At 39.3% G+C, this 27,687-nt stretch overlaps 1 protein-coding gene across 4 annotated transcripts in view; it reads right to left on the bottom strand.

The window, feature by feature from the left end:
• Nucleotides 1-27,687, bottom strand: part of ESRRG (estrogen related receptor gamma) — a 286,117-nt gene that overhangs the window by 159,021 nt on the left and 99,409 nt on the right. For all 4 annotated transcript variants that reach the window (XM_082252325.1, XM_082252327.1, XM_082252326.1 and 1 more), the window contains one exon: nucleotides 25,534-25,650. In XM_082252325.1, coding sequence (XP_082108451.1) covers nucleotides 25,534-25,650 — 117 coding nt within the window. The remainder of the gene's footprint in view (nucleotides 1-25,533; nucleotides 25,651-27,687) is intronic.

Here is a 27,687-nt window from a genome sequence, read left to right as displayed (position 1 = left end):
CCTTAAAATAATTTCTTTCTGACAGATCCGTTTTCTCATTTCTTTATATATTTTTTTAGGACCATCTCCACTGCTTTAATGATAAAGACAAAAAAAAGGGGCGTACACTCTATTTCAGGGGTCTCCAAACATTTTAAACAAAGGGCCAGTTTATTATCCTTCAGACTTTTAGGAGGGCCGGATTGTGGCCCGCAGGGGCAGTAAATGTCCCAGCTCGGGATCAATGAGAATAAATATAGCCTCAGGTTTGGTGGTCAAAAGGAGAAAGGAGCAGTGCCCCTATTAGTAGGGGGAATAGTATCCCATCTTTGGTATCGGTGGAAGAATTATAAGTATAGTACCTCATATCAGTAGGAGGAATAGTGCCCCGAGGGCCAGATAAAGACTAGTAAAGGGCCACATCTGGCCCTCGGGCCGCAATTTGGAGACCCCTGCTCTGGTTGTTAAGAAATGAAATGTCTTCTATCAGAAGAGATCCTTGTCAATAGAGAGGACCTCCCATTTTCATGCCAGGTGATGATCTAAATAGTGGACATCCCCACAAAGTGGGCATCCCCTTAAAATTATTTTTTTTCTGACAGATCCGTTTTCTCATTTCTTTATATATGTTTAGGTCCATCTCCAATGCTTTAACGATAAAGAAAAAACAAAAAGGCCATACATTCTAGTTGTTAAGAAATGAAATGTCTTCTATCAGAAGAGGTCCTTGTCAATAGAGAGGACCTCCCATTTTCATACCGGGTGAAGATCTGATTAGTGGACATCCCCACAAAGTGGACTACCCCTTAAAATAATTTTTTTCTGACACATTCCTTTTTCTCATTTCTGTATATATTTTTAGGATGATCTCCAATGCTTTAACGATAAAGACAAAAAAAAAAAAGGCCATACATTCAAGTTGTTAAGAAATGAAATGTCTTCTATCAGAACATTACTCTCTAGAGAGAAATTAATGCTTTTGAAGAAGCCCCTTCTTTCTCACTGTCTGTTTGCTTCATTAGCCAGCTGTGTTTCACGTTGCCTCATAATAATTATTTTAATTGCTCTTTGATCATGGATAAGTGCCGAAAACAGACGAAATATTTACATTCACGCTGTAAAGTGTTAGGTCTTTAGATCAATATTAAACTGTAAATGGTGTTAATAGGAGCACAGCCATTATAATTAAAACAAAAAAAAAGTTAAGCATAACTATATCAAAGCAATTAAGAATATAGACAATTATGAAAGTTACATCGCCGCTTGCCTTGCCTTAACGTCATATTTAAATTGCAAACTTATTTACTTTTCTCAAAACTGCTGGAATAACTGATGTTTTTAGGGATATTTTAAGCAAAAAATAAAAAATTACTTTTTGGCTAAGTTTATACTAGAGTCAAAAGCAGGTGTTTCATCTGCATTTTTGAAGCCTCAGGAATACCTGTCAATGTTCGGAATCAATTACGTGCATTGCAGCGGAAGGTGTTATTCACACCAAAATTTATCCGACACGTAGCAATCGGCTGGCTTTACCATGCCCCAAAGACCTCCATTCATAACAATGTAAATACGCTGCAAGTGCGTCACAAACCCCCGCTATGGCGTTTATAATGTGTTTGAGATGAATTTCTAAAGAATTTCTAGCCAAGAGGATTGTACAAGAATCCATACCATAGAAAACCATCATAGAGGAGGTTTCTCAAAGGCGTTATTTAATGGAATGCAAACGCATCAAAATGCGTGCATAATGTGTCAATAATGCATCTTAATATGATAGGCACGGTAATGAGTATCCATGGTATCTAAAATTCAAAAGCAGTCCAAATAAGGTTGGCCATACACTTTGCAAATTTCTTTGGTTCTTTCCGTGGTTGTAGGAAAGAAATTTGCACAATTCCCTATCAACACAGACAGTCCTGACATGAGAATCCCTCCGGCCAAGCAATTGTCTGCTCCCGGTGGGGGAAGTCATCCCTACCGGGCGAAGACAGTGATTATTACTAGTGGCTATAGCAGCCGCTAGCGATAATCATAAGAGAATCCGGCTGGCTGGTTGTACCAAGTGGATCGATTGATCCACTTGGTACATTCAGCCTGCACATTAACTGTTCGAATCTCGGCCGGTTGAGCAGGAGATTCGAACCCTTTATGGCTGGCCTAACCCCTTTATGAAAGGACCAATAAATATAAAAAAAAAAAGGGTGGCCAACTGAATTGGCCTAAATGTGGGACTAGGTTTTAAGGGCTCGATATAGTGGTTGGGGTGCGTTTTACCAGCCCCAACCACTCCCTTTTTAGCTAGAGACACAGCAGTTGGGAGTTTAGACATGCTGCAGCAGGAATTACACCCCCTGTCGCATTGCAAGTGCCCTTGCAATGCAGCACACTAGTGCAGGGTCGAAGGAGTTGGACCAGGAGGTGATTCAACACCTCCTCACCGCTTGTCAAATGCTCTCTGAAGAGCAATCTGAATGCAGACCACTGTTCAGAGATCAAAGCTTGTGTGACCGAGTCCTAAAGGATAGGACTTTATTGGTGAGATCTCTTTGCTGATTTCCAGGTGTCCTGTGCCCAATATGGGGGACTCACACTCTGTAGAAAGATCTCACTGTTGGAGTATCCAAGACATAGAAGAAGCCAGGGCCAGACTCAGCCCACTCAGTTCCACCGTAACTACAATATCCATTTTAGGTGGACTAATGCTTAAAGTGAACTTGCACTTTATTTATGTCATGGTATGGAACAACTTATGTTTTATATTTAGCTATACGGTACTATTATGGAGCTATGGAGTTATTATGGAGTTATGGAGCTGGGCTTGTTTTAAAGAGGAAAATAAAGGATTTATTTGAATAGAGTACTTATTCTGCATATCAATAGAATATGGATTTGGGACTCTCGATACCAGACGTTTATAACATAACACTGTGATATCCATGATTAAGTGTCGCTGACAGATCGAAACAGAACCGGGTGCCATCCAATTCTTTGATTACATGACAAATTATTCATTTGTTAAGCAAAGAAACAGGTTTCAAATTGAATTAATGCGGTCCCTGGCTTCATTCTCATTTTTCAGGGCTGCGGCAGATGATGTACACATGTCTCTCTATTGATCAGCCTGACCTCCGCATACAGTAATAGCCGAGCAGTACATCAATATGGAACGTATGAGGGATAATATCTCCTTACAATCAAGATACATAGCTAATCAGATCATCACCTGGCATACAGGACGCTGGACAGGAACAGATGCTATGGCGTGCTGGGCAGACATTTGGAAAGTGGGCATTATACCATGCTTTCCAAGCTAAAATTATGATATGAGCAGCATTGCTTCATATTACAATTTAAAGTCACAGTAAAGGATACTCAGTCAAAAAGATATTGTACTAATAACCTTAATTTTCCTAGTCTTACCTCCATTTTTTTGTTGCTTGCAGACTTGTCTAAATATTACTGCACAAAACTACAGGTTCCAAAATTAGACCACACTGCCCAGTACACTCCATAATCTAGTAGATCTGGTCAGACATGTCCAGGGCCAGCAACAAGGGTGGTAGTGCTGGCTCTCCAGTATCGGGCCCCACTGCTGAATTGGCAGGGCTGGAGAGAAGGGAACCCATTGAACACCGTTTATCAAACTCTGCACCCTGAGTTAAAAATGCCACCGCTGACCCCTGCACTCTATACATTGCGTACTCCTGACACCTACATTTTGTTCTTCACATACACCTGATACCTGCATAATGTTGCATACTCTTGGCACCTGCACTTTGTATGTTACATATTTTTGACACTTGTGCTCTGTACAATTGTTAAACCTTTCCCACTGTTAGCGCAATTTCTCCATGACGCACACTGCCCGTAGCCTATGGGGAGAGGTGGTCAGGCTCAGGCACTGGCTTCATTAACAATAACATTAGAGCGACTGTGATTATTTGCAGGAGCTGTTAGCCCCTCCATTGCCTTCAGTGGGGCTTCTGCCCGCTGCTAATCGGAGGGAGCCCCCACTGGGTTGCCTGCATGTAATTACTGATGGCCCTATTCGCAAATGTGAATGGGGCCTTGGGGCAACTCAAAGTTTGGTTATAGAACTGTCTAATTCTACTGATACAGTATTAAGGTACTGACTCAAGAGCAAATTAATGAAGTACAACCCCCCATCCCTACTGCCTTTTTTAGTGTACATCTAACCGTACCTTACCTGTGTGACTCCATGACTAAAATGTGTACCATAGTTGCATTAGTCACTCGATAGAGTGTTACCTTGGTCTTCCATAGCTGCATTTGGGAACTTTAGACGCACACACACACATATACTAGGGCCAATTCAGACTGGAGCTAGTATTAACCTACCAGCAGAACATGAAAACTCCATGCAGACAGTGTCCTGACTAGAATTCAAACCAAGGAGCCCATTGTTGCTCAAATGCTAAACACTAAGCCACTGTGCTGCCCTACTAGATACGATAAATTACCTAATATTATTGCAATTCTGTAATTTTGCAATAGGGAATTTTTAATATTTTGTTATCTCCCAGCATTCCACTTTGGTTTTTATTTTAATAACAAACTGGCATTTGGTTTTCGTCTTAAGAACAAACTGGCATTTTGGCTTCATGAAGCTGACCTGGAATTATGAATTCTGCTGCATTTCATACAAAGAAAATGTATATGTGATATTCCCAGCACTGCAATGCTTGATGTCATGGTTTTCCTATTAATTAACTAAAGTACAAGAGACTCAAGTTTATTCCATGTGGCATTTATAATACACGAGCAGTCAGCATAGGAATATAAATTATACGCAGGCAGCTCATCAGTCAGTATATGAGGAGGCGTGGCTTCCAGTTTCATTGAATCTGCACCTTGGGTGAATTATGATCTTTGGAAGCTGTCATTGTATATGTATGAATACAAGTAAAAAACATAAAAAAAAGTGTTGTTATACTGTGGTTAAGGTTACAATACAAAATATATATTTTTTTATTAACACTATTTAACCAAAAAAGTAAATTAGATATAATTTGAGGTATGACTACATTTATATCATTTCATGGAACGGCGATGGACATTTTGTGGACTCCATAGAAAATGAAGCCAACAACTCCTGTCAATCTGTAACAACACAGATGCACAAAAAAAATCACACGCAGGACAATTTGGACCAGCTGGAAAAAAATTGCTCCAAAAAAACAGATCTAATAGTTAATGTCACTATTGCATGTCAGAAAATGTAAACTAAAAGTAGATTGTTTGCTATAATGAAAAGCTAGAACTGCCCTCTTTACTGGTTTGTGAGTGACAAATGTGGCAAAATTCCTGGTTTAAAAATGTGCAATGTTTGAAGCTCAAAAGGGTGAATGAGCTACTTTGCCACAAATAGGGCAGTCTATTGAATTGAATACATGTGGAGCACAAATGCGCATATGTGCAGTGCAATTTTGTACGCATTCACAAAAAGCTTTAAGGTGAATGATGCCTTAGGGCTGCATAACACCTTTGTTTGTGTGTTATCGTACACAGTTTTCCCCACTTGTCCTAAAAGCAGCTTTATTCATTTTAAATGTGCTCTGCATCTGAATATGCAATACATCAGAACCAACACAAACCAAAAATGCCATTTAGTTCATTTCTAATATTCAAAGCAAACGCAGCCATCCAACCAGGTCTCCATTCTTTAGTTTGCTGAGAAATCAATCCATTATCATTTCTGGCCGTGGCCATCTTGACTAAGGGCAGATGATTCATGTAACATTTACTTACTTGAATCCATATGCCCTTAGCTTAAGCATGGAGGCACAAGGGTGTGCATAGCTAAGGAACCCCTTTAACGTATTTTAATCATATTATTTACATGTAAAAACCTCTCTTGTGTATACATCCAAAAACCCTGAGATTGCTGCTGGGTGGCATTATCTGGGATGCACACCCCCCAACTGTCTATCAATTGGAGGGACTGTCCTTTTTTTTGGAGTTCAATCCCTCTGTCCTCTTTCCTATTCAGCTGTCCCTCATTTTGGTCTGATGTTTAGACCTCTATATAAAAAATTTTCATTTAGGGTCTTTAGATCTATGCCTATGCATTTTTTGTAGCATTAGTCAGAGTAGTGAGAGTCCGTTCACAACAATATGTGGGTGCTATCAAAGGCACTATAATGGACGCACATAGGTGTGAGGCTGCATTTACACCTGGGCATTTTGAAATCACAGGCAAAATTGCTGAAATTCTGTCTGTAGACGGTTCAGAGGACCCTCCATCACTAGTCCTAAGGGGCACAGCTTGGACTGATTTGTAAGCAATTCATGTATTGTGGTAGACATTGTTTCCAATGGGCATTTATACTTTTATATGCAATGTTGGTTTACACAAATCCTTTTTTATAGATTTTTGATTGCGCCAGCTCCTGAGGAAGTGTGCAAACACGAAACGCGTAGAGCATATATGGCTGCAATCTCTATGAAATTGTATATTTATATATTTTTATTGTTGTACCATGTCCTTGTCCATATTATTTTTTTGCTTACCAAATAAATCATGCAATAATTTGATCTTATCCTATATGCATTTAATCTGTGCATGCATACTTTTTATTCTCATGCTATATGGTCATAGGTGGTCACACGCCTCATATAAAGCCCCAAACCCTTTTCTTTTGCTTCTGTCTGTAATTTATAAAGTGCTCTGTTAAAATGAAAAAATGCACAGCGCAAATTTCAGATGCCATTTTCATGACACCTAAAAATGTGGTACAGTTCTGCCACGATTGTTGCACGATAAATTGCACTGCAATCACAGCAAATCGCATTGCACGACGCCATCGTCTGAAAGAAGCTCCTTATCCTTGTTTGGGCAACAAGCTACACACAATGAGGTCTGCTGGAATTTATTGTGCGACAATCATGGCAGAACTGCACCGTGTTTTTAGGTGCCATTAAAACGAATGGCATCTGAAATTCAGGTGATTTGTCATTTTAGCAGAGCGTTTAAAAAACGCGGGCAGAATCGCGACTTAAAGCGCCCAGGTGTTAATGCAGCCTGAAAGAGCCTTAGCGTTCGATGAGAAAACAAATTACCTTAATTACATTTCTTTTAAGCACAAAAAGTCTCATTTCATAAAACTGTGCTCTGCAAACATAGGATGGTGGCTTCTAAAACAGCATTTTTATTTTTTTTATCTGTTTCCAGGTTTCATAAATGTTCTGTGGGTCTCATTTATCAATGCGTAGCAGAGAATGGTCTCAGACTGCGTCGCTCACTGCATTCAACCATATAGTTTCCAATTATTCTTCCAAACTGTACTGGTAAAAGAAAGGACAGGATGGGGGTTCTCTCAATAATAAGAAATTACAGAATTATTTAGCGAAGTGGTGGGTATATCCCATTTTTTTTATTCCACATGTTCACAGAATAGGGATGCTTTTGGCAACACACATTCCTTGACTTATTTTCTTGGTGATGTTGCAGGTTACTGAACCACGCACAGGCTGCCTTCCTTTACATGCCCACTCTCACCAAATGGCTCCAGGAACAACTCTTAAAAAGCAGACAAGGGGGCCCCTGACATATTGAAAGCCTATTAATTTAAAGGCTGTATACATGCAGCAAATTTGTACATTTATGTTATTTTTCAGAACATCCATCTTTATGTTGCACTAACCTGCACACACAAATACACATTGGGCACAAAAAAATGTAGACCCCCCTCAAGCACTTTAGAAAATGACCCTTATTTAAATGTACCACAAGGCCTTATTTATATTAAATTCAAGCACTTTGCAACAAATGGTGGTGCCATATTGATATATGGGCTAATGGGTGGCAGAGTGCTGGAACAAAGCACAGCTATTTATCTATATGCTCGGGGGGAAAGATGCCACACCAGTCTCGGCCTTCCATCTTTCAGGACCGTTCCCACCTCCCCTTATCAATTACATTGCTGTCACCACGGCTTCAGTGAATAAGCAAATATTTCAGCATCTCTACCCAAAGAAGGCCCTCTTCCTAATCCCACGTCTGCAGCATATTAATGGGCATCGTAATAATAACCTTGCTTTAAATTATAGCATTGCAAGCCTTGCGTGTGGAACCCAAAAGGAGGGTGACAAATGAAGATCCTCAAGGAAGGCTTTCAACTGGGCTCAAATTATTTTTTTCCATCATAAAACATGATTAACTTTTAATGGAATCCTAGTGTAAGCAGGGATATGTATCCACAGAAGCTGCGTTTTCTAATCCTTGGGAAAATTAGTTTCAGTAACATGACCAAGAGGAATGGTCTAGTGCTGTACAGAAGGCCTTTTCATTTCATGTGTGTTGTCTCAGTACATATTAATTCATCAATAGGTAAATCCTCCCACAGGGGGGATCTATCTATCTATCTATCTATCTATCTATCTATCTATCTATCTATCTATCTATCTATCTATCTATCTATCTATCTATCTATCTATCTATCTATCTATCTATCTATCTATCTATCTATCTATCTATCTATCTATCGTGGGAAACTGTAAACTGCAGAAAATGTGATCATTATGTATTTATTATTATGTGTAACTATGTTATTATTTTAATATCTACCTGTCTAAATGTTACATACAATATAGAATGATGATACATATAAAATTTAGGGAGGACATGCTGTGGTTTCTTATCAGATATATAGGAAGGAATGCGTCAGACATGACATGACAGCTGCACTCACGTGATGTCAAATCATTGGCACTTACTGGTCGTGATATCTGAAGGTCCCCCATTACCTTCAGAACCATTTCTTGTGGGAAGTTTTCTCCCAAATGACTGTGTTATGTGGAGAAGGAACTTGGTAGGCAGCATTATGCAACGCTGCTAATACAGGAAGCATCTTCACCCCAAACTGTTGGAAGAGTTGGAAATACCCATTATAAGGCAATTCACATAGAAAATACAAGTTGGCTTCTTGTATTTCCTATTGTACAACACCATAAAATGTTACACGTTGGTAGATTCTTAGGTGCCCCCTTCAACAGTGTTTAGAAATGTTAAACAGAGAAGGATTTAGGCAACAGACAGTAGGTCTCACAATATATAATTTGTGGAGGGACCTCTTAGAACCCTAAAAATACATTGCATGTGTAAAGAAAACTGTGAACTATATCTGAGCTCCAATACCTATCCATTCTTCCTACATGTCTGATATGGCAAGAGCCAAATAGTAGTCATTGTGTACTTGAGAGCTGCCCCTGGAGAAACTTTACATTAGAAGACACCCGCTCCGTGGGGAAAACAAAGTACATCAGGGAATTCAATGCTCAAACATCCCAATTTCCTGCACTTTTTATGCTATTGTTTTTTGGCAATTTCTACAATGCATAACTTACCATAATGAAACTCTGTCTAGTTCCATACACCCTACAGCATTTCCTAAATATACCAGCATATTTTGTGCTGTTATTTGATTTACCGTTAGTATGTACAACGCTCTTATGGACATACTTCTCATGTAGGTCCCAGGAGTGCACTTACTGGTACTTTCCTGTGACTCAAAATCAGTCAAAAGAGTGCTAAAGCCCCCTAAGGTGACTGACAGTCACCACTCTGCCAGAGTGGACTGGAGAACTGAGTGATTAGCAGCCGTGTGATTGTTCAGTTCTCAGGGGCAAGGGACAGCATTGGGTCAATCTCCTCAATGGAGTTCAAGGCAGCAGTGGGAGTCACTGGCTCCTGCTGTTGTCAATCATAGCCAGAGAGGAGGGGGTGGGTGGCAAGGCCAAGCCGTGATATATGTGTCAATGGACACATACAGAGTGGCTCAGGAGTGAGCCTGCACGAGTGCCTCCATAACAAAAGGCTTGCTATGGGGGCACTCGGGGGGGGGGGGGGGGAGATGTCGGTAGGGGACCCCAGAAGACGAGGACTGGGACTGCTCTGCCATTGCAAAGAGCAGGCAAGTATGACATTTTTATTATCTAAAAAAAAGGTCTCCTGCCCTGCCAGACAGAGTTGTGCTGTTGGGCAGAGCTGTGTAAATTCTAGGTCTGGATGATCAGAAATACAAATACCTTGGCAGAAAAAACAGCTTCCATTTATGTGTTTCATCTGTGTATTTAGCTGATTGCCTGCAGTTCGGCTTTAATAATATTTTCCCTATCCCTGACACAAGGCAGGACACGTTTTAAAGGTTTTTAAAGAAAACAAAAAAAAAAACTGATGTACTAATTTGGGGAAAAAATCTGCCCTCCTTGGAGCATCATTGATTTTTTTTTAAATCTAAAAATCAAATACAAAATGTTAACAAGAAAGCATGTGAACAAAAGCAGCGTAATGAAATGTGCCGGCTCTTCATATGGCTGTATAAACAGGACAAATTTTGTGTACAGTCATCACAGAACGCGATAAACAAGTCTGCTGCAGATTTACGAGAGGCCTTTCTTGGCTTTACATCAAGTCTTAATTTGTACAGCCTCTTTAAAACACATTAAAAACACATAAAAGGCTTAGCTTTAAGAACAGACGTGTTAAAATGCAATGTGTTATCTCTTGATATTACAGAGCAAGTGCTTTGTTTAATATCTCGCATTAATGAAGGCGCTTCTTAAGAGTATTATTACATGACAGAGCTCAGAAAAAACAGAACGGAGGTCAGTGCAGCTCAACAAACTGGCATGTTCGCTGAAATTATTCTCTTTGAATAATACTAAAGATTTATTTTACACTGCGGGAAGTAGAAAACAATTCCAGTTTATATACGTCCATACTGAAATAAAAATAGTAATAATACAGTATAACACCATATCAAAATGTAAATTGAAGTGCACCTGTCACTTACAACTTACAGCAGAATAATGTCTGTATTGAAGGGCCTGTCCTAAATCTTTGAGCCCCAAATAGAGTTTGCACAATGTGTCTGACAAATTTAAAAAAAGGGCAGGTTCAAATGAATTTGCTAATTTTAGGGGAGGGCTTTCTTAAAGTGTAACTCAACTGTTGGGAAAACAAGCAATGCCCTCTGGGTGACCAATGCACATTGCTATAAATTTAACAAACTTTGTGGGAGATTCCTGCTTTTTTCTGCTGTGAATAGCTGTTTGTTTCACCATGCCCTTCACAGGCTTAATCTGAATGAGGGGGTGGCCTGTGTTCATCATAACTGCCTGGTGTATGCTCTGTGTTCTAATGAGAAAAGCTGCACGGTCTGCACAAAACTGAAACTCCTACTGAAGGGGAAGTATAAAATATGGCTTGTATCTTAGTGCAGACTTCTGGGAAAATCAGTGAGCCAATCACACAGGCAGGAAATGAAAGCGCCAACTTCCCTAAAAAAACTATTATAGGGTCTTGGTACTAGATAACACACTTCCAGAAGCAAAGGGATATGTTTTAAAGGGGTTGATTTACTAAAGGGAAATAGGCTGGTCACTTTGCAAGGGAATGTTCCCCAGAGCTTAGAGAAGGTGGTAAAGGTTCACTTTGCAAATCATGTGCAAGGAAAAAATACAGCATTTTTGATTGCTCATGATTGGATGATGGAAGGAAGCAGAGCTTCACCTCATTTACTAAGCTCTGGAGAAAATTCTCCTGCACAGTGGAACTTCCTGTTCAGAGTGAATATTTTTTTGGATCGGATTGGTTTGCCCGTGTGAAAGGGCCCTTAGTAAATCAACCCCAAAGAATTTAATTATAAGAAAACAGCATTTGAAAACATTCAGACATGAGGTGTACAACTATGAGGACTCTAAAATCAGGGGTACTACGTAGCAGTACAGTGAAAATGCTACTGGGCCGAAATCCCAAGGGTAACAGGCTTTGAGCCCAAATACAGATGGAGTCTACTACTTTTTCTCATGTGTATGTGACTTATTGTGTATTTCTCTTGGAAACTTGTTGGAATGGCACTTCATTGTATTATATTTAGTTTCATGTACGTTAAAGTCTCTGCTGTCACCACAATGCGAGTACTAGACTCTGAAAAATAGCACCATCAATATGATGAGCTCATTTCTTCTCCAATGTTTGGTGGGCCTTAGTCTAGTCCAGCCATTCTCCACCAGGTGGCTAAGGGTTTCTTTAAGCTATAGCTCACTGACCTCCCAATTTTTTGCCTGCATAGTTCCAGGGCCAACACCAAGTGACATGACATGATCTTTTTAGCTGTCTGTAAGGCTGGCCTTTTGACCACCACTGTAAGGGGGACTTTCTTCTCACTGACCACCAATGTAAGCAGAACTTTCTTTTCACTGACCACTGCTGTATGGGGGACTTTCTTCTCACTGACCACAACTGTAAGGAGGACTTTCTTCTCACTGACCGCCAATGTAAGGGGGACTTTCTTCTCACCAGCCACCAATGTAAGGGGGGTTTTCTTCTCACTGACCACCACTGTAAGGAGGGACATTCTTCTCACTGACCACCACTGTAGGGGGGAATTTATACTCACTGGTCACCACTGTAAGGGGGACTTTCTTTTTAGTGCAGCACATTAATTACATGTTTTTTGTTTTTGGACACATTTATATGAGAATGTGAAAGTGTTTTCAGCTACCTTTTAGGACCACCAATCTAAGGGGGGACTTTCTTCTCCCTGATCACCAATCTAAGGGGGATTTGCTTCTCACTGACCACCACTGAAAGGTGGACTTTATCTCATTGACCACCACTGTAAGGGATACTTTCTTCTCACTGACAACCAATGTAAGGGGGATTTTTTTCCCACTGACCACTACTGTAAGGATGACTTTCTTCTCACTTACCACTAATCTAAGGGGGACTTTCTTCTCACTGACCACCACTGTAAGGAGGACCTTCTTCTTACTGGCCACCAATGTAAGCGGGGCTTTTTTCTCACTGACCACAACTGTAAGGGGGGCTTTCTTCTCACTGACCACCAATGTAAGTGACATTTTTCCTATTGGCACCCAATGAATTGGTTTTAGAAGGGGTTCCCCAACATCTAAAAAAAATTTTCAAGGATGCCTCTAAAAAGTTTGAGAAAGGCTAAGCTAGTCTGTCATTGGATGAAACCCTCCAATAAAATGGCTCCCATCTCTCCCAATGTACTTCAGTACATGCATGTGTATTGATTTGCTTTTTATATATTTTTCTTCCTCCCAGACACTCAGTCCTGTGAGGCAAATCGAGAGACAGTAAATAAATCTACAGATCAAGCATATGTATGGGCTGCTTTTTCTCTAGCAGCAGGGTATTTGCACAGTAAATCATTTTCATTATGTGAGTTGTACACGTAATCCTCTTAAGGCCTCTGTGCACTTCACCTTCACTTTATTTTACAGAAGAGCACTGGAGAGCTAATGAATTCTGAAATGTTTTAGCTCTCAACAGCATTTAACTAGTCAGTATAACTTAATCAATGACTGGGGAAGTGAGGAGGGAGTAGACAATATGCATCTTGTGCCAATGTTATAAGGAGGGTAGAGACTAACTACGAGATTATAGATTTATCAAGTTTGTTATAGTCAGTATGATTAGAGGTGTCATTGACACATTCCAATATGTAAGAATTTTTATTGCGATCAATGTTCTAATCTGATTAATTGGTGATCACAGTGGGTGTGGTGTTTATTTCCATCAGTTGTAATCTGAATTTCCAGCTGGATTTATTGGAATATGTGTTGGACAGACAACTTTTTGTTATAGCAGAGAAAATTCCTAGTTGTATGACATGTTAGTGATGTGCGAGTGGCTTTTAACTGATATTATGCAGGTATTTAATGTATTACATTCTTTAAAGCAGTCCACTTACTGAAATTACCACATCACACAATTTAAAAGGACATCTGTCAGCATTGTCAATTGTCACATTATTATTTTGGGTAAAAAAAAAAAAAAAAAAATGGCCCTGTGGTTGATATAATCAAAAATTGCTGTTGCCAGAGACCAAAAGCCTCTGCACAGATTACATGGTCCCCAGGTTTTCAGAAGCACTGTGGGTGTATTAAGCCACTAGTGCAGCCTTCATGAACTTATTCCATACAGAGAAATAACTTTCCGGCCTCAGGGAATCTTGCTAACAAAGACTATATATATAACTTCATATACATTAGTGTGATGGTCATTGGGAAGAATGTTCCCTACACTTTGAGAGGATTTACCGCCTTACAGATCAATGGTGTCAGGGGGAACGTATCTGAGAGGCAGAAAGGCAGAAATTGCTCATTGCTCAGAGATAAGCTTGCTGTAGAGATAATAACAGTAGGCATGCTCCATAGTGTGATATTGTTTTAAAACTTTGTTTTTATTTAAAACCCATATATTGCATTTACATTTTAAGAAGAAAACATTCAGCATTTAAAATCAGGAAGTCTGGGAGTGTGTCTGCATTCCACGGCTCCGAACCCAAATTGATGCAATGATGTTGGAGGCTCTTCCCTACGCGTCTTGTCACACTGACATCAGTCAGTGTGATGAAACGCGTAGGGAGGAGCCTCCAACGTCATTGCATCCATTCCGGTTCTGAGCCGTGGAAGCTGTGGCATTTATGTACCCCAATCTTTATTTCATGATTTTTGGAGATATGGAAAGGTCTGAACACAATGATTGTCATTGTGCTTTTAGTAATCATAGCCTTCACTGGAAGCCTTCATAATCAGAAAAAAAACCTCAAAGGATGCTAAGGTACACACATGTTGATGGCATCTCTCTTAAAGCAATTATTTAGCTCTATCACTGCTGATATATGACATCATCAAAATCCCAAGATTCATGTGAAGGAAGGCTGTGCCAACTACTAAATCTAGCATCTACCCCAATCATTAATTTTTTCAGTTTTGGAGCTATGGAAAGGTCTGGGCACAATCAAAAATTATCATCATCATTCTTGAAATAAAGGGGTTCACTGAAAGCCTTCATCATCATAAAGTAAAATATAAATGGTGCTGAGATATACTAACAATGATGTAAACACTACTAATGCAATTATATAGCATTATGACTGCTGATGCATGACATCATCAGAGTCCCAAGATTCATGTGAAGGAAAGCCATGCCAATCATCACAGTTGATATAAATAACTAATCTAAATCTGCTAGATGTATTGAATATCTGATGGCTAGTGAACCAGATATTATGACATCAAAATCAGATCCATCTATGTTGTCAACATGTGATGAGCTTTGAGTTGAAAACCAATTCAGGCCACTACCCAACAGGTCACTAATGCCTTTCCTACGAAGGAACAGACTTAATGCCACAATTTGCACTACATAAGCAATAAGCAATACAGGGTACATAATCTAATTTACCTTATACGGGTAGTATACTTCCATAAGAAAAAAGCAGGATGTAGCAGGCCTAGACTCCAAATTGAAATAACTGAAATGGCATTCACTGAAATAATCACTCATTAAAAATTAAGAAACTTCAGAAGGACTCCTATGCAGGTCACACGACCAATGCATTAGTAATGTTGACTTTGCCAAAGACTTTGGGGGAGTCTTATGTTCAGGAGCAGTCAGTACCTTTTCAGGATCAGCAATGCCTCTCTCACATGACCATTGCCTTGGCTCTGATCACATGACTAAGGATGATGAATTTTATTTAATAGGATTTATATATATATATATATATATATATATATATATATATACATACATACATACAGACCTTTTAATTTTAGAGATTATATATAAGAAATGTGAGGTAGCTTGTTGGCCATGTCCACTAATTGTTGGCCCTAGGTCAAGGCTTGGGTGTCACTTTCATACTTGGGCTGATGATCTCCAGCATGCCCTAATAAACTTTTTACAGAGAAAAATTCTTCATCCAATGCGGCTTCTACTAGCGAGGAGCAGTCTGTTATTTTTGCCTGTCCAAACCAGAGTATTTCACATTGCACATCTCTATTTTTTCCCCTAAATAGATTTGAACTGTCAATTTGGAGGCCCGCTGAGCCACCAGCATGTACAGAATACTGTGACCAACATGGAGTTTGAAGCAGCAAATTTTATTACAGGCTGGTAATTGAATTGAACAGGTTTACATTTGAATAGATTTGCAGCACAGCGATCGCAGGCGCAGGGGTTGGGACGACTTTCTGTGATTTAAAAGGTGTTTTGGAAGGTTTCAGAATTCTTTTCCAGTTCAATGCAGGTTAACGTTCAGCCAGGATAACACGTTTACACCAGAAAGAGAATAAAACAGCAACTTGATGTCATTCCGAATGCAGCTGATTCAGCAAAGCTTTCAAAGTGCACTCTTTTTTTGTTTTTTAGCTCGCAGACAGTTATTATATATGCATGGCTTGTTATTACATATATAGACTTGACTGTCTCCTCTGAGTAAATATAGTAAAGGAGAATTTATGTGTTTTTTTGTACTTAAAAGATGCAAAATGTCAAATAAGTACAAAATGTTTTTAAACAAACATCTGAAATATGAAAATAATACAGTATCTTGCAAAAAAAAAAAAGAAAATATATACTTCTTAGCAGAGATGTATAGTAACTAAGTAGAACTACTTCACTACTGTACTTAAGTACCGAAAGGCGGTATCTGTACTTTCCTGGAGTAGAATTTTTTTCTCCTACTTCCACTTTTACTTCACTACATTTTTTCGATGATTTCAATACTTCTACTCCAATATTTTTTTTTTTTGTGCTGCATAGTTACTCGTTACTATTATAAAAATTACCACTGCCAGAACAGTAGATGGCAGGTTTCATGAAGTTCTAAACGTGTGTATTATTAGCGCATACGAAAATAAAAGCTACTGTATGTATAAATAAAAGCTGCATTTGAAATAATAAAAAACAATATGATGTTCAAACTTTTGACTTCTTTCTTTAATAACTACATAACACAGTACTGGTACTTTTACTTTCAGTACTTGAGTAGCAAAATTAAAAAAAAAAACTACTTGCAATACTTAAGTACAAAAAATGTTGAATACTTTAGTACTTCTACTCAAGTCACTTTTTGATCGAACACTTGTACTTTTACTCAAGTATGGGTTTCGAGTACTTTATACAACTCTGCTTCTTAGCAGTCTGTCCTATATTTTTAAGACCCATATATTTCTGCTTCGTTATCTAACAGAGGTCAGCATAGTAATTCCATCAAATTTTTATTTTGCTCCAAATTAACCAATTTCGCCTTTGCTGAAACGTATTCAAAATTAGCATCACATTTTGTAATTCAGAATGCTTAGATGCAATTTGCTCAGAAAAAAAACCTTGACTTTGTTTTCTAACAAAGCCATGTGATCCCCAGGTCAGGACTAACAAGTTGATCACATGGCTTTGTTGATAAAAAGCCATGTCACTGACAGCTGCCACTGTTTTTACTTCTTTATGGACTAGATCTTCACCTAGAAAGGTGCCTCAACTTAGGCCCCCATGGACACTGGCCGGTTTTTTCCTCCCCTGGGAGCCTTTACTCCAGGAAAGGAAAACACAGTTTAAGGCCTCTTGCACACTGTAGCTTGAAAAAGCTCAGTACAACTTTTTTTTTTTCTACTGAATTAAAACACAGCCCATTAATTGTAATGTGCTTATGCACACAGGGGCGTAAACAAGCACTGTGCATTCTTCAGTAAAAACAAAATAGGAAAATCTGCATTTTTGGTCAGTAATTTACGCTTCATTTGTGCAAATACGCGAGATTGCACACAAATGTGGGCAAATGTCCATTTACATATTGTGCTGAACAAGAACGTGGGAAAAAGTTTTTGCGCATTTGTGCAAAAATGCGTGAATGCATTTGCGCGAAAATAGGCGCAAATATATACAAAAAAAAAAAATGTCTGAAAAAGTAGATGCTCAAACAGGAGTATTGTGTGCAAGATGCCTAAAAAAAGAGCTGCGTTTTGCATGCGTGTTCACACGTTTGGCGTTAATGCATTCTACCGGCAAGAATATTCAATTATAAATTAATATTCTGGCCATTAGACTGCAATAACGCGTGAATGTGCCTGAATGCACCTGGCATTAACACAAATTTGTCTTTTTTTTTTTTTTCGAATCGCGGTAACATCGCGCAAACAAGATCGCGGGTCGCATGACATCCAAAAAAGGTACAAGAGCTTCTTTGGGGCGTCATGCGTCCCGCAATTTGGTTTGCACGATGTTACCACGATTCGGCAGGCGGAAATCGCGGCAACATCGCACAGCGCTTGGGGTGCCATAGGAAATCAACGGCAACGCACAGGCATCCCGCGATTTGCAATCATTTCCGCCAACATGTGAATATAGCCTAATAAATGGTGTGCTGCCTGTTGTAGCAACAGAATTAACTGTTGAGGAGACCTGGGCTTCAGTAGGGCATTTCTAGGGACAGAAGTGAAAAAAAAAATAAAAAAAGGAATGACCTTCAGTTAACTTGATTTAAAGAAAGCAGAATCCAGTTAAAATATAATAATACAAATATTACATCTTTAAAGGACCATTGTTCTTCAATATCTACCCTTATGTTCCCAGCCAACGAGGGGTCATTTTTTGGCACAAGGACAGGTCTAACTATGATAGTGGGAAGGAGCTTCCCTGACCCTCAGGAGCCATTTTAAAGCAGTTGCACCCCTAAAGTGATTGTAAACTCATATAATAACAACCATGTCATACTTACCTGCTCTGTGTAATGGTTTTGAACAGAGCAACTCCAGTCCTTTTCTTCTCGGGTCCATCGCCAACACTCCTGGCTCCTCCTTCCTGCCAAGTGTCCACCATAGCAAGCAGCTTGCTATGGGGGCACTCATGCAGGCTCACTCCTGAGCCACACTCTCTTTGTCCACTGACACACAAAGGGGTTGCTTTACTAAAGGGAAATAGACTGTGGACTTTGCAAAGTGCAGTTGCACACTGCAAGTGCAGTTGCTCCAGAGCTTGGTAAATGAGCACAAACACTGCTGACCTCCATTATCCAACCATGTGCAAGCAAATATGCTGTTTTTTTTTATTTTCCTTGCACGTGATTGGGTATTCTTTGCAAAGTGAAGCCTTACCTCATTTACTAAGCTCTGGGGCAACTGCACTTGTGAAGGGCAACTGTATTTTGCAAAGTGAACAGTCTATTTGCCTTTAGTAAATCAACCCCTTAGTGTGGCTTAGGCCTGCCCCCTGCTTCCTCACTGGCTGTGACTGAAAGCAGGGGGAGCCAATGGCTCTGAGCCTATAAGGAGGGAGAGAACTGCTGCTCTCAGGTACAGTGCAGGATCGAGATTGGGCTCAGGTAAGTATAAGGGGGGATGGGGGGAGGGGGTAACTGTACTATGCAGAGAATTAATTAAGGTAAAAAAACTTTCAGCCTTCAGAACCATTTTGAACAATATCTTATTTTTTCCTTCCCTATAGACTCATTGCATTTTGCCAAAGTGACAAACTTTATGTAAATTTTAACAATTTAAAAAATCAAAGGCTTTCACTTTTGCTCATCCTTATATATAACTGCCCAAATGTTATATATGAGGATGAGCAAAAGTGAGAACGCTCAGTACTGAAGCCTGAAGTTAGTCAACTTTTTGAAGATTCAAAGAAAGTTCAACTTTGTTTCTACAAATGATTCTAAGTAAAGTAACGATATTAGTATGATGGCACTAACGATTGGATTCCTGATGCCGGAGTGTATGTACAGAGGCAATGCCCTGTATTACCCCCTCCCCCACCTCCATTTCTATTCTTTAATCCAATGCACATTTTATTCCCCTTTACTCGTTAGCGCAGGTCTTTAAACTAGGAAATTAAGGCAATATTAAATCCATTTATTTTGCATTTTTATGATGCTGCGCAGAGTTTAGTGTTGTATTCGTTTTGGCTCCTAAGCAGGGGGAAAACTACTTGTTCCGTTGCCTACATCAATAACCCTTCACATCTCTATTGCAGCGAACCGCATTGTTTTAGAGCTTAAAGCAAGTAAAGAAGTACCTGGCACAATTGACTATTTCAAGACTTTATTCTCTATATTACCAGCTGTGCCTTCATCACTTCAAATCCAATCCCAGAACTTTTTTTTTTTTTTCTAAGCGTTTTGTGAATTTGGCAGACATCCTTGGTAAAAGTGCCCACTATATTGCCTGCAAAGCAGCTGTACAAAATAAGGGTACTTCTAGATGGTTATAATCTAATAGAGTTACGTTTGTAAGAATTTAATACGCCTAATTTTGCCATCAATCTGTCATCTTTTTGTTTTGCTGGAATATTTAATATACGTAAGTTCAGGAGGTTATATTAATTTATGGACGGGTTGGCATCGGTTCTCTCAAGCCTGTGATGGAAATGTGGGGTTGAATTATATGTTGTTCGTCCCACTAATTCTTTTACTACCTTGCTTTGCTCATTCCCTATGCAGCATTCAAAGTCACCATTTTTTTTTGTTTTCCTTTATAAGGTATACACAAATTCAACTGACCTTAACCTCCCTGGCGGTATGATTCTTTCGGATTTTAGGTGCTGAAAGCGGTACCATTATTTTGCATGTAATTCTTAAGAATAAGCAGCCCAAACCAAATATTTACATATGATTTTATTTTTCTTACTGTGCGTTCTTCTTTATAACATCTCGGTATGATAAAGTTTGAAACACAAAATCATAAATTATAATATAATAAAAAACTATAAATAATAAAAAAAAAAAAATATATATATATATATATATATATATATATATATATATATATATATACACATTAAAAGTACAGTAAAACTGCAGGAAAGGGCACGGGGGGGGGGGGGAAACTAATGTGATTTTTTTTTTATTTTGCAATGTATCAGTGTGTTTTGTGTGTTTTACATTTGAATTTGCCGCCGGTTCCACCCCCCTGCGAACGTCACATCGCAGGAGATGGAAGTCGGGGCACAGAGAGGATCGGGAGGAAGATCCGCCGCTAGACACCGCTGGGATACATCGCTGGATCCCGGTGACATGGTAAGTAACCCCGCTTTCAGAATCCAGCGATGCTTCTGGCGGTACCCCGAGTGTGGCTCGGGGTTACTGCTTTTGGCTCTGAAATTTAACCCCGAGCCACGCTCGGGAATACAGCTAAGAAGGTTAAAGTGGTATTAAACCCAAAACCAAAAACTTAATATATTGCAGCTTACTAATCCTTAACTGTGGTGGCTGCATTCATTTTCCATTTTTAGGCATTTTCCTCTCTGTTTTCACCTGATGATCTGGCCAGTAACATACCTCCTGTATTAGTGTGCCTTCACTCTGAATGAAGGAGCACAGGGGGCACCTCTGGATTGCAGCATTGTCAGTCTTAGCAGAGGGGAGTGGTAGGTGGACTAGCATATTTAGATACACTAACAAGTTTAGGCCAAACTCCAGCTAATACTTTATAAGCAGTTACAGCAAACTCTTTTTTTCCCTGTTATGATAAAGGCTTCACATAGATAAATAAAACTGATCATTGAAAACACCCCTGTCAGTGTTGAATGGTTTGTCCCATCCCTGTAACAAATGCATCTGAAAGAGAGCTTGTTCTTTTGAAAAACAACAGACTTGCTGGTCAGATCACCAGTTGAAAATAGAAGAAAGAACGCCTAAAACAGAAAATGCAGCCATCACATCTAAGAAATGGTAAGATGTAATATAATAAATGTTTGCTTTTGGGCTTAATACCACTTTAATGTGGAAGAAAAGCCTAAGTCTGTCTATTATTGAAATGTTTCCTTCCCCATCCTCCTACCTAACCAGCCTAGCCTAGCACATGAGCTTTTTTATAGTGGTTGTAAACCCACCTTGAGAACTTTTACCTATAGGTAAGACTTTACCAAGGCTTACCTATAGGTACTGTAAATGTCTCCTAAACTTGCACTACTTAGTAATCTGTGAATGCCGATTGGGACATGTGCTCTGAAGAAATGGCCGCCTGTGCCATTTCTTCTGAGCCCTGTGCAGTGACTGGAGGCTCCGGTGCGCATGCGTGGGATTGACGTCATGCGGCTCCGGCCAGGAATACAGCCGGAGTCTGCAGACCCAGAAGGAAGACGGTCGAAGATGGATGCGGCCGCCAGCAGTGACAACGCAGGCTTCATTTGCAGGTAAGTGTCACATAATGCACTAGTATGTGATGCATACTAGCACATTATGCATTTACTTTGCAGGGAATAAAAAAAAACAAAAAAAAAAAAAAAACAGGAGAGTTTACTTCAAATGTTACTAAATTTGCAAAATACTGAGGCTAGCAGGGTATGCTAAAATGTGTGGTTCTAGAAGAGCTAAAAAGTGACAGTATAGAGTTGATTTATTAAAGGCAAAAGAAGTTACATTTTGCAAGGGAATTTTCCCCAAAGCTTAGTGAATGAGGTGAAGTGCAGCTGACCTCCATCATCCAATCATAATTTAATTTATTTTCTTTGCACGTGATTGGGTATTCTTTGCAAAGTGAAACTTTACCATATTCACTAAACTCTGAGGCAAAATTCCTTTTTAAAGTGCAACTTCCCTTGCAAAGGGAACATCCTTTAATATATCAACCCTCCATCCATGTGTCAATCAGAAAGAAGAGCGCTTCCTCCAGCTTCAGTGTCAAATGTTCTCTCTGTGGCATTCTGCCTGCATTTCTCCGGATCCCACCCTCTTCCCATCTTATAGACATCTCTCAATATCCCGGCGTTCTTTCTTATCCCTCTTTACTACCAATAATCCTGTGTGTGTCAGTGCTCCGTCCACAATCTGTCTCTGTCAGTCTTGCTCACATACTCTGCCATTGTCTGTGTCTGACACTATTGGATTTCCCTGACCATCCCTAGTCTCTCAGCAGCGACTTAGCTCCAATTAAAAAGCAGCTGTTCCGACTGCGTCTATGTGACAGCCATAAAACTGGAGAAACCTGTTTAATACAAGCCAATCAAATAAACAGATTCTCATCCAGCCCAGTGAAAAAAGCTATAAAACCAGAGCGCTCGTTCTAGGAGGAAATTAATCGTGGATTTTTTTTTTTTTTTTTGCTCTTAATTTGTCATCCTTGTGTATTAAAAAATGAAAGCACGCCTGACCTTTTTCAACTTTTCTTAATAATAAATTAAAATGTATACTTAATAAGTCAATCCATGTTGAAAACTATATTGCTCATAACAACTGCATTGGGTAACTTTCTATTTCAGTTTGGAAGGGGATAGACAGACAGATAAATTGATTTACCTATCTGCTATACATTAATAAGCTAGAATGTACAAATATGCTTTAAATCAGCAAAATCTGAGTCAAAAAATCACGCAAAATAGTTTGGATGTATTATACCAATTTTACTTTGAGTGTAGATTTTAATATTTGACATTATTTTTAATGGCATTAGACGGAATGAAAAAGTGTTACTCGTAAGGCCCCTTTAACACATGTGGACCGTTCGTTTGATCAGTTCAGTCCCTTTTTTTTAAAGAAAAAACGGATGAAGTTTACATCAGTTTTTATCCATTTGTCATCAGTTTTTTTTACATCCGCTAGCTAGAGTCCCTAATCACTTGAGTTCCGGGGCCATTTTGTCATGCAAAAATGTACAGTTCGTCTGTTTACATCCATATCCATCTTTATTCTGATCCATTTTTTTAAAAGATGAAAAATAGGGGCTTCCATCCGTTTAAAAAAAACAGATGTTGACGGAAGCGGATGAAAACGGATGTAAATGGATGATCATCATTTTTCCCTAAGAATGCATTGATGTCCATGTCTGTATGTGTGAAAGGGGCCTAATGGACACAGCCCTTAGTGGTCCAGTTGTATCTCCACATTTGGGTACTGGGGCTCTCTGATAAACTTCATTCTTTCTAGAAAGAAGGAAAGGAAAGGAAAGGAAAGGAAAGGAGGAAAGAAAGGATGGAATTAAGGAACGAAGGAAGGAAGGATGGGGGAAAGGAAGGAGGGAGGAAGGAAAGAAGGAAGGAAGAAAGGAAGGAAGAAAGGAAGGAAGGAAGGAAGCAAGGAAGGAAGGAAGGAAGGAAGGAAGGAAGGAAGGAAGGAAGGGAGGGATGGAGGGAGAAAGGAAGGAAGGGAGGAAGGAAGGGAGGAAGGAAGGGAGGGAGGAAGGAAAGGAGGGAGGAAGGAAGGAAGGAAGGAAGGAAGGAAGGAAGGAAGGAAGGAAGGAAGGAAGGAAGGAAGGAAGGAAGGAAGGAAGGAAGGAAGGAAGGAAGGAAGGAAGGAAGGAAGGAAGGAAGGAAGGGAGGAAGGGAGGAAGGGAGGAAGGAAAGAAGGAAGGAAGCTAAACAGCAATACTTTGAATATTGGGAACCCTTTGAAGGAAGGAAGAAAATTAATTTTTCTCAAGAAAGAAAGAAAGAAAGAAAGAAAGAAAGAAAGAAAGAAAGAAAGAAAGAAAGAAAGAAAGAAAGAAAGAAAGAAAGAAAGAAAGAAAGAAAGAAAGAAAGAAAGAAAGAAAAGAAGGATAGATAGATAGATAGATAGATAGATAGATAGATAGATAGATAGATAGATAGATAGATAGATAGATAGATAGATAGATAGATAGATAGATAGATAGATAGATAGATAGATGCTAAACAAAAGTTGTTAACATCATGATTATTTTTGATATTTATGTCATTCGCTTTTATTGCTGAAAAGTAAACAATGTGAACCTATCAACCAATCCGAAAATGAACTGCTAAAAACATTTAAAGTTGACCTCTGATTGGTTCTTACAGTTAAATGAAAGGCTCCCACATACCTTAATAATTGGTATTCTACATGTCCTGGTCTGCAATCTGGGCTGGTATTTGTAGTTTTGATTTTAGAGCCAATTAACAACTATGCATTGCTGAAACACGCGTGTTGCTGCAACATGTTACATACATTTACACACTGGAGTATTATTAATTTTGAAAAGCACCCCAATGCACTAAGGCTGCACACAGGCGTAACAAAGTGCTCCAACCTATTGCAATCCATCATAGTGTGTTGCAACAAAATTTTGTGACATTTCCGATATTTTGGACATTTTAGTGCATTGAAATTCTATCGATTTTAATAGTTACCTTAATACAGTGCAAGTTAAGACATGACATGACTCACCTAATACTCTGCATAAATGGAAACAGGCAAGGAAACCTGTGCACAGAGAATGATATGGCCTGCTACGGCTGGCCTTTCCTTGCGTAAATGCTAGCAGCCTGGCTGCCATCCTGTTGATTCAATGCTGCAGTGCACGATAATGCAAGGTAGTGTGTGGTGATGTGTTCTGTTAGTTAGGGTGCATTGGTAGCCCTTATATTTCAATGGGTTTCCTTAACGCAAGGTGCATCAATGCGCGGCATAATGTAAGAAATGTAAATGGGTCCCTATAGAGGGCCACAGACATCTTTTCGAAATCCTGACTTTGCTTAGTCAGATGTTGTGTTCGCTAATAGCTTAAGCTGTCTTTAGAGGAGCTGCAATGGTTATCGAATATTGCCACTGCGCAAAGAGACCCACTAGCCACAACAAGTACACAAGTAGGGGCACCACTATGCCCTGCTCAGAGAGCGTGAAAAGTGTTAGCAGTGTGTTCAGACAGCTTTAACACTTTTCTGTTACTGATGCTTTGTTAACGGTCTACTAAATTTAAAAAGCAGAATAATAAAAATGGTCCCGTTATTTAAAGAGACTCTACGTTCATTTCTGAGCAAGTTTAGTATATATAAGATCGTACCTTCTTTCAGCATTCCGACTTTTAAACACTTCATGAAGCGGCAAGCTTGGCACGACTTGCGTCTGCGCTTTGTGATTTCACATTCGTTAGTAGCCGGGCAGCTGTATTCTATGTTTCCTAGTTTGTAGAGAAAATTCAGAGCAAGTCAGACTTTACACGCCATACAACACTGCAGAATACAGCACAAGAAACTTAAGTTGGTGGAAAAAACTAAAATCTCATAAATATGGTAATTTTAACAGAAACCGTATCAAAAAAAAAAAAGATTTTACAATAACTTGAGGGAAACTTGTACGGAAGACGTATGGATGCTGTCAATGCCATCCTCTCCTACTATACATACTGATCCAATGGCTTTAGTAGTTTCTCAGTCACTGCCCTGGGAGAAGAATATATTACTTCTGATTTTACCATGACCTAGTTGATCTTACACGCTCATCCTAGGTCAGTGGCTTGGATAGGACTGAAGCTAAGGAGCCAGGCATCTAGCATCTTCAGAAGGTGGCCAGCAATGGCAATCTCTGTATTGTATCATTTAGATAAATAAGTGCTGGGGAGTGCTGGATTCTTGTATGGAAAGGTTTTGTCATTTTGAGACAGAGACAGCGCTCTAAATACCTATGGGCCTGGATGGTGCCTAAAAGCAATGACCACAAGAACATTACAAAGATGAGAGCACTGCAGATGTTACAATACCAAAAAACTTTTTATATAGAATTTATATATATGGAGATTAAGCAGCAGGCAGTAGGCACACTCAATGGAACTTGCAGCAGGAGGAATTTTCTAACATAGTTTAATCATTGTCAATGTTTCAGCAGGACACAGTCCGCCTTTCTCAAGACTTTGTTGATGGATTGCACCTGGGCCAATACCCCTACAAGTGTGTCCAGTGGCCCATCTCTACACTACCTGTTTTATATATAGTATATATACAGTGTGACCAGGCAATGGGAAAATCAAAGATAATTCTAGGATGCATCACTTGAGGGAGTACCAGCAGGAGGAAGGAGGTTCTGATTCCTCTCCATAGATCTTTAGTGAGACCTCATGTGTGCAGTTCTGGTGACCTCACTTACAGAAAGATATTGATCAGATAGCACAAGTCCAGAGATGGGTAACAAAAATGGTGAACGGTTTGGGGGATAAAATATATTGACAGCAACTTCAGGAAATTAAAATGTACAGACTGGAGGAAGAAGGGAAAGGGGAGACATGATTGAAACCTTTAAATACATCAAGGGGGTGAAAAAGGTTCAGGAGGGCAGTTTTTTCAATATGAACCAAAATCAAGAACACGGGGACATGACCTCTAAACTAACTGGAGGAAAGTTCAAAACTAATCTTAGAAAGTATTATTTTACTGAAAGGGTAGTTGATGCTTAGAATAAACAACCAGCAGAGTTAGTGAGACAGTCAACAGTAAATGGCTTCAAACATAGATCTATACTCAGACAATAAAGTTAATGAGATGAGCCCCCCCCCCCCCCAATAAAAAGAAAATAAAAAATGGGCAGACTCGATGGACTACTCTGCCTTTTTCTGCTGTCACTTTTCTATGTTTCTATATGTATTTATGATAAATGAATTAGGCTTTGCAAAGTTTGCAAAGTTTTTGGAGCTACGGACAAATGCGTAGTAATGTGTTTACGTCTAGGGAGCACTCACACCTATTCTTACAGTCAACATTTCAGAAGTTAATAATGACGTATTAAACAAAATATTATTATTAAATCAATTAAATAATTAGGTTAATAATGATTAGCCACCAACTGACTTCAAACTGTGAAATGGACAGTTGTGGGTTTAGATTTTTCAACATTTTTATTCAATTCCCAAATTAATTTTACTTGTGTACTTGATTTTTCTACTTTTTGAGACTGTTTAAATAACCTTTAAATGTATTAAGCTCCATGCAGTAGTGAAACAGACACTTGTGTTCTTTCCTCTCTCTTTGAAAGTCATTGTCTATTCTCTGAAGCCTGTGCAAGACAGCTGGTGTCCTCTTTGGATAATACATGGAGGAGGCTTGCTGGGGGCGTAGGTCAAGCTGTTGGTCCAGACGTCTTGCAACAAAACAGCATCCTCTCTGCGTTTGCATACTCTTTGCCTCACAGCCAACTTAATGGTTAAAAGTTGCAAGTAAAAGGTTAA

This window comes from Pelophylax lessonae (genome assembly GCF_965119305.1).
Source record: "Pelophylax lessonae genome assembly, chromosome: 3".
Taxonomy (NCBI): domain Eukaryota; kingdom Metazoa; phylum Chordata; class Amphibia; order Anura; family Ranidae; genus Pelophylax; species Pelophylax lessonae.
This window is presented reverse-complemented; position numbering and strand designations above follow the sequence as displayed.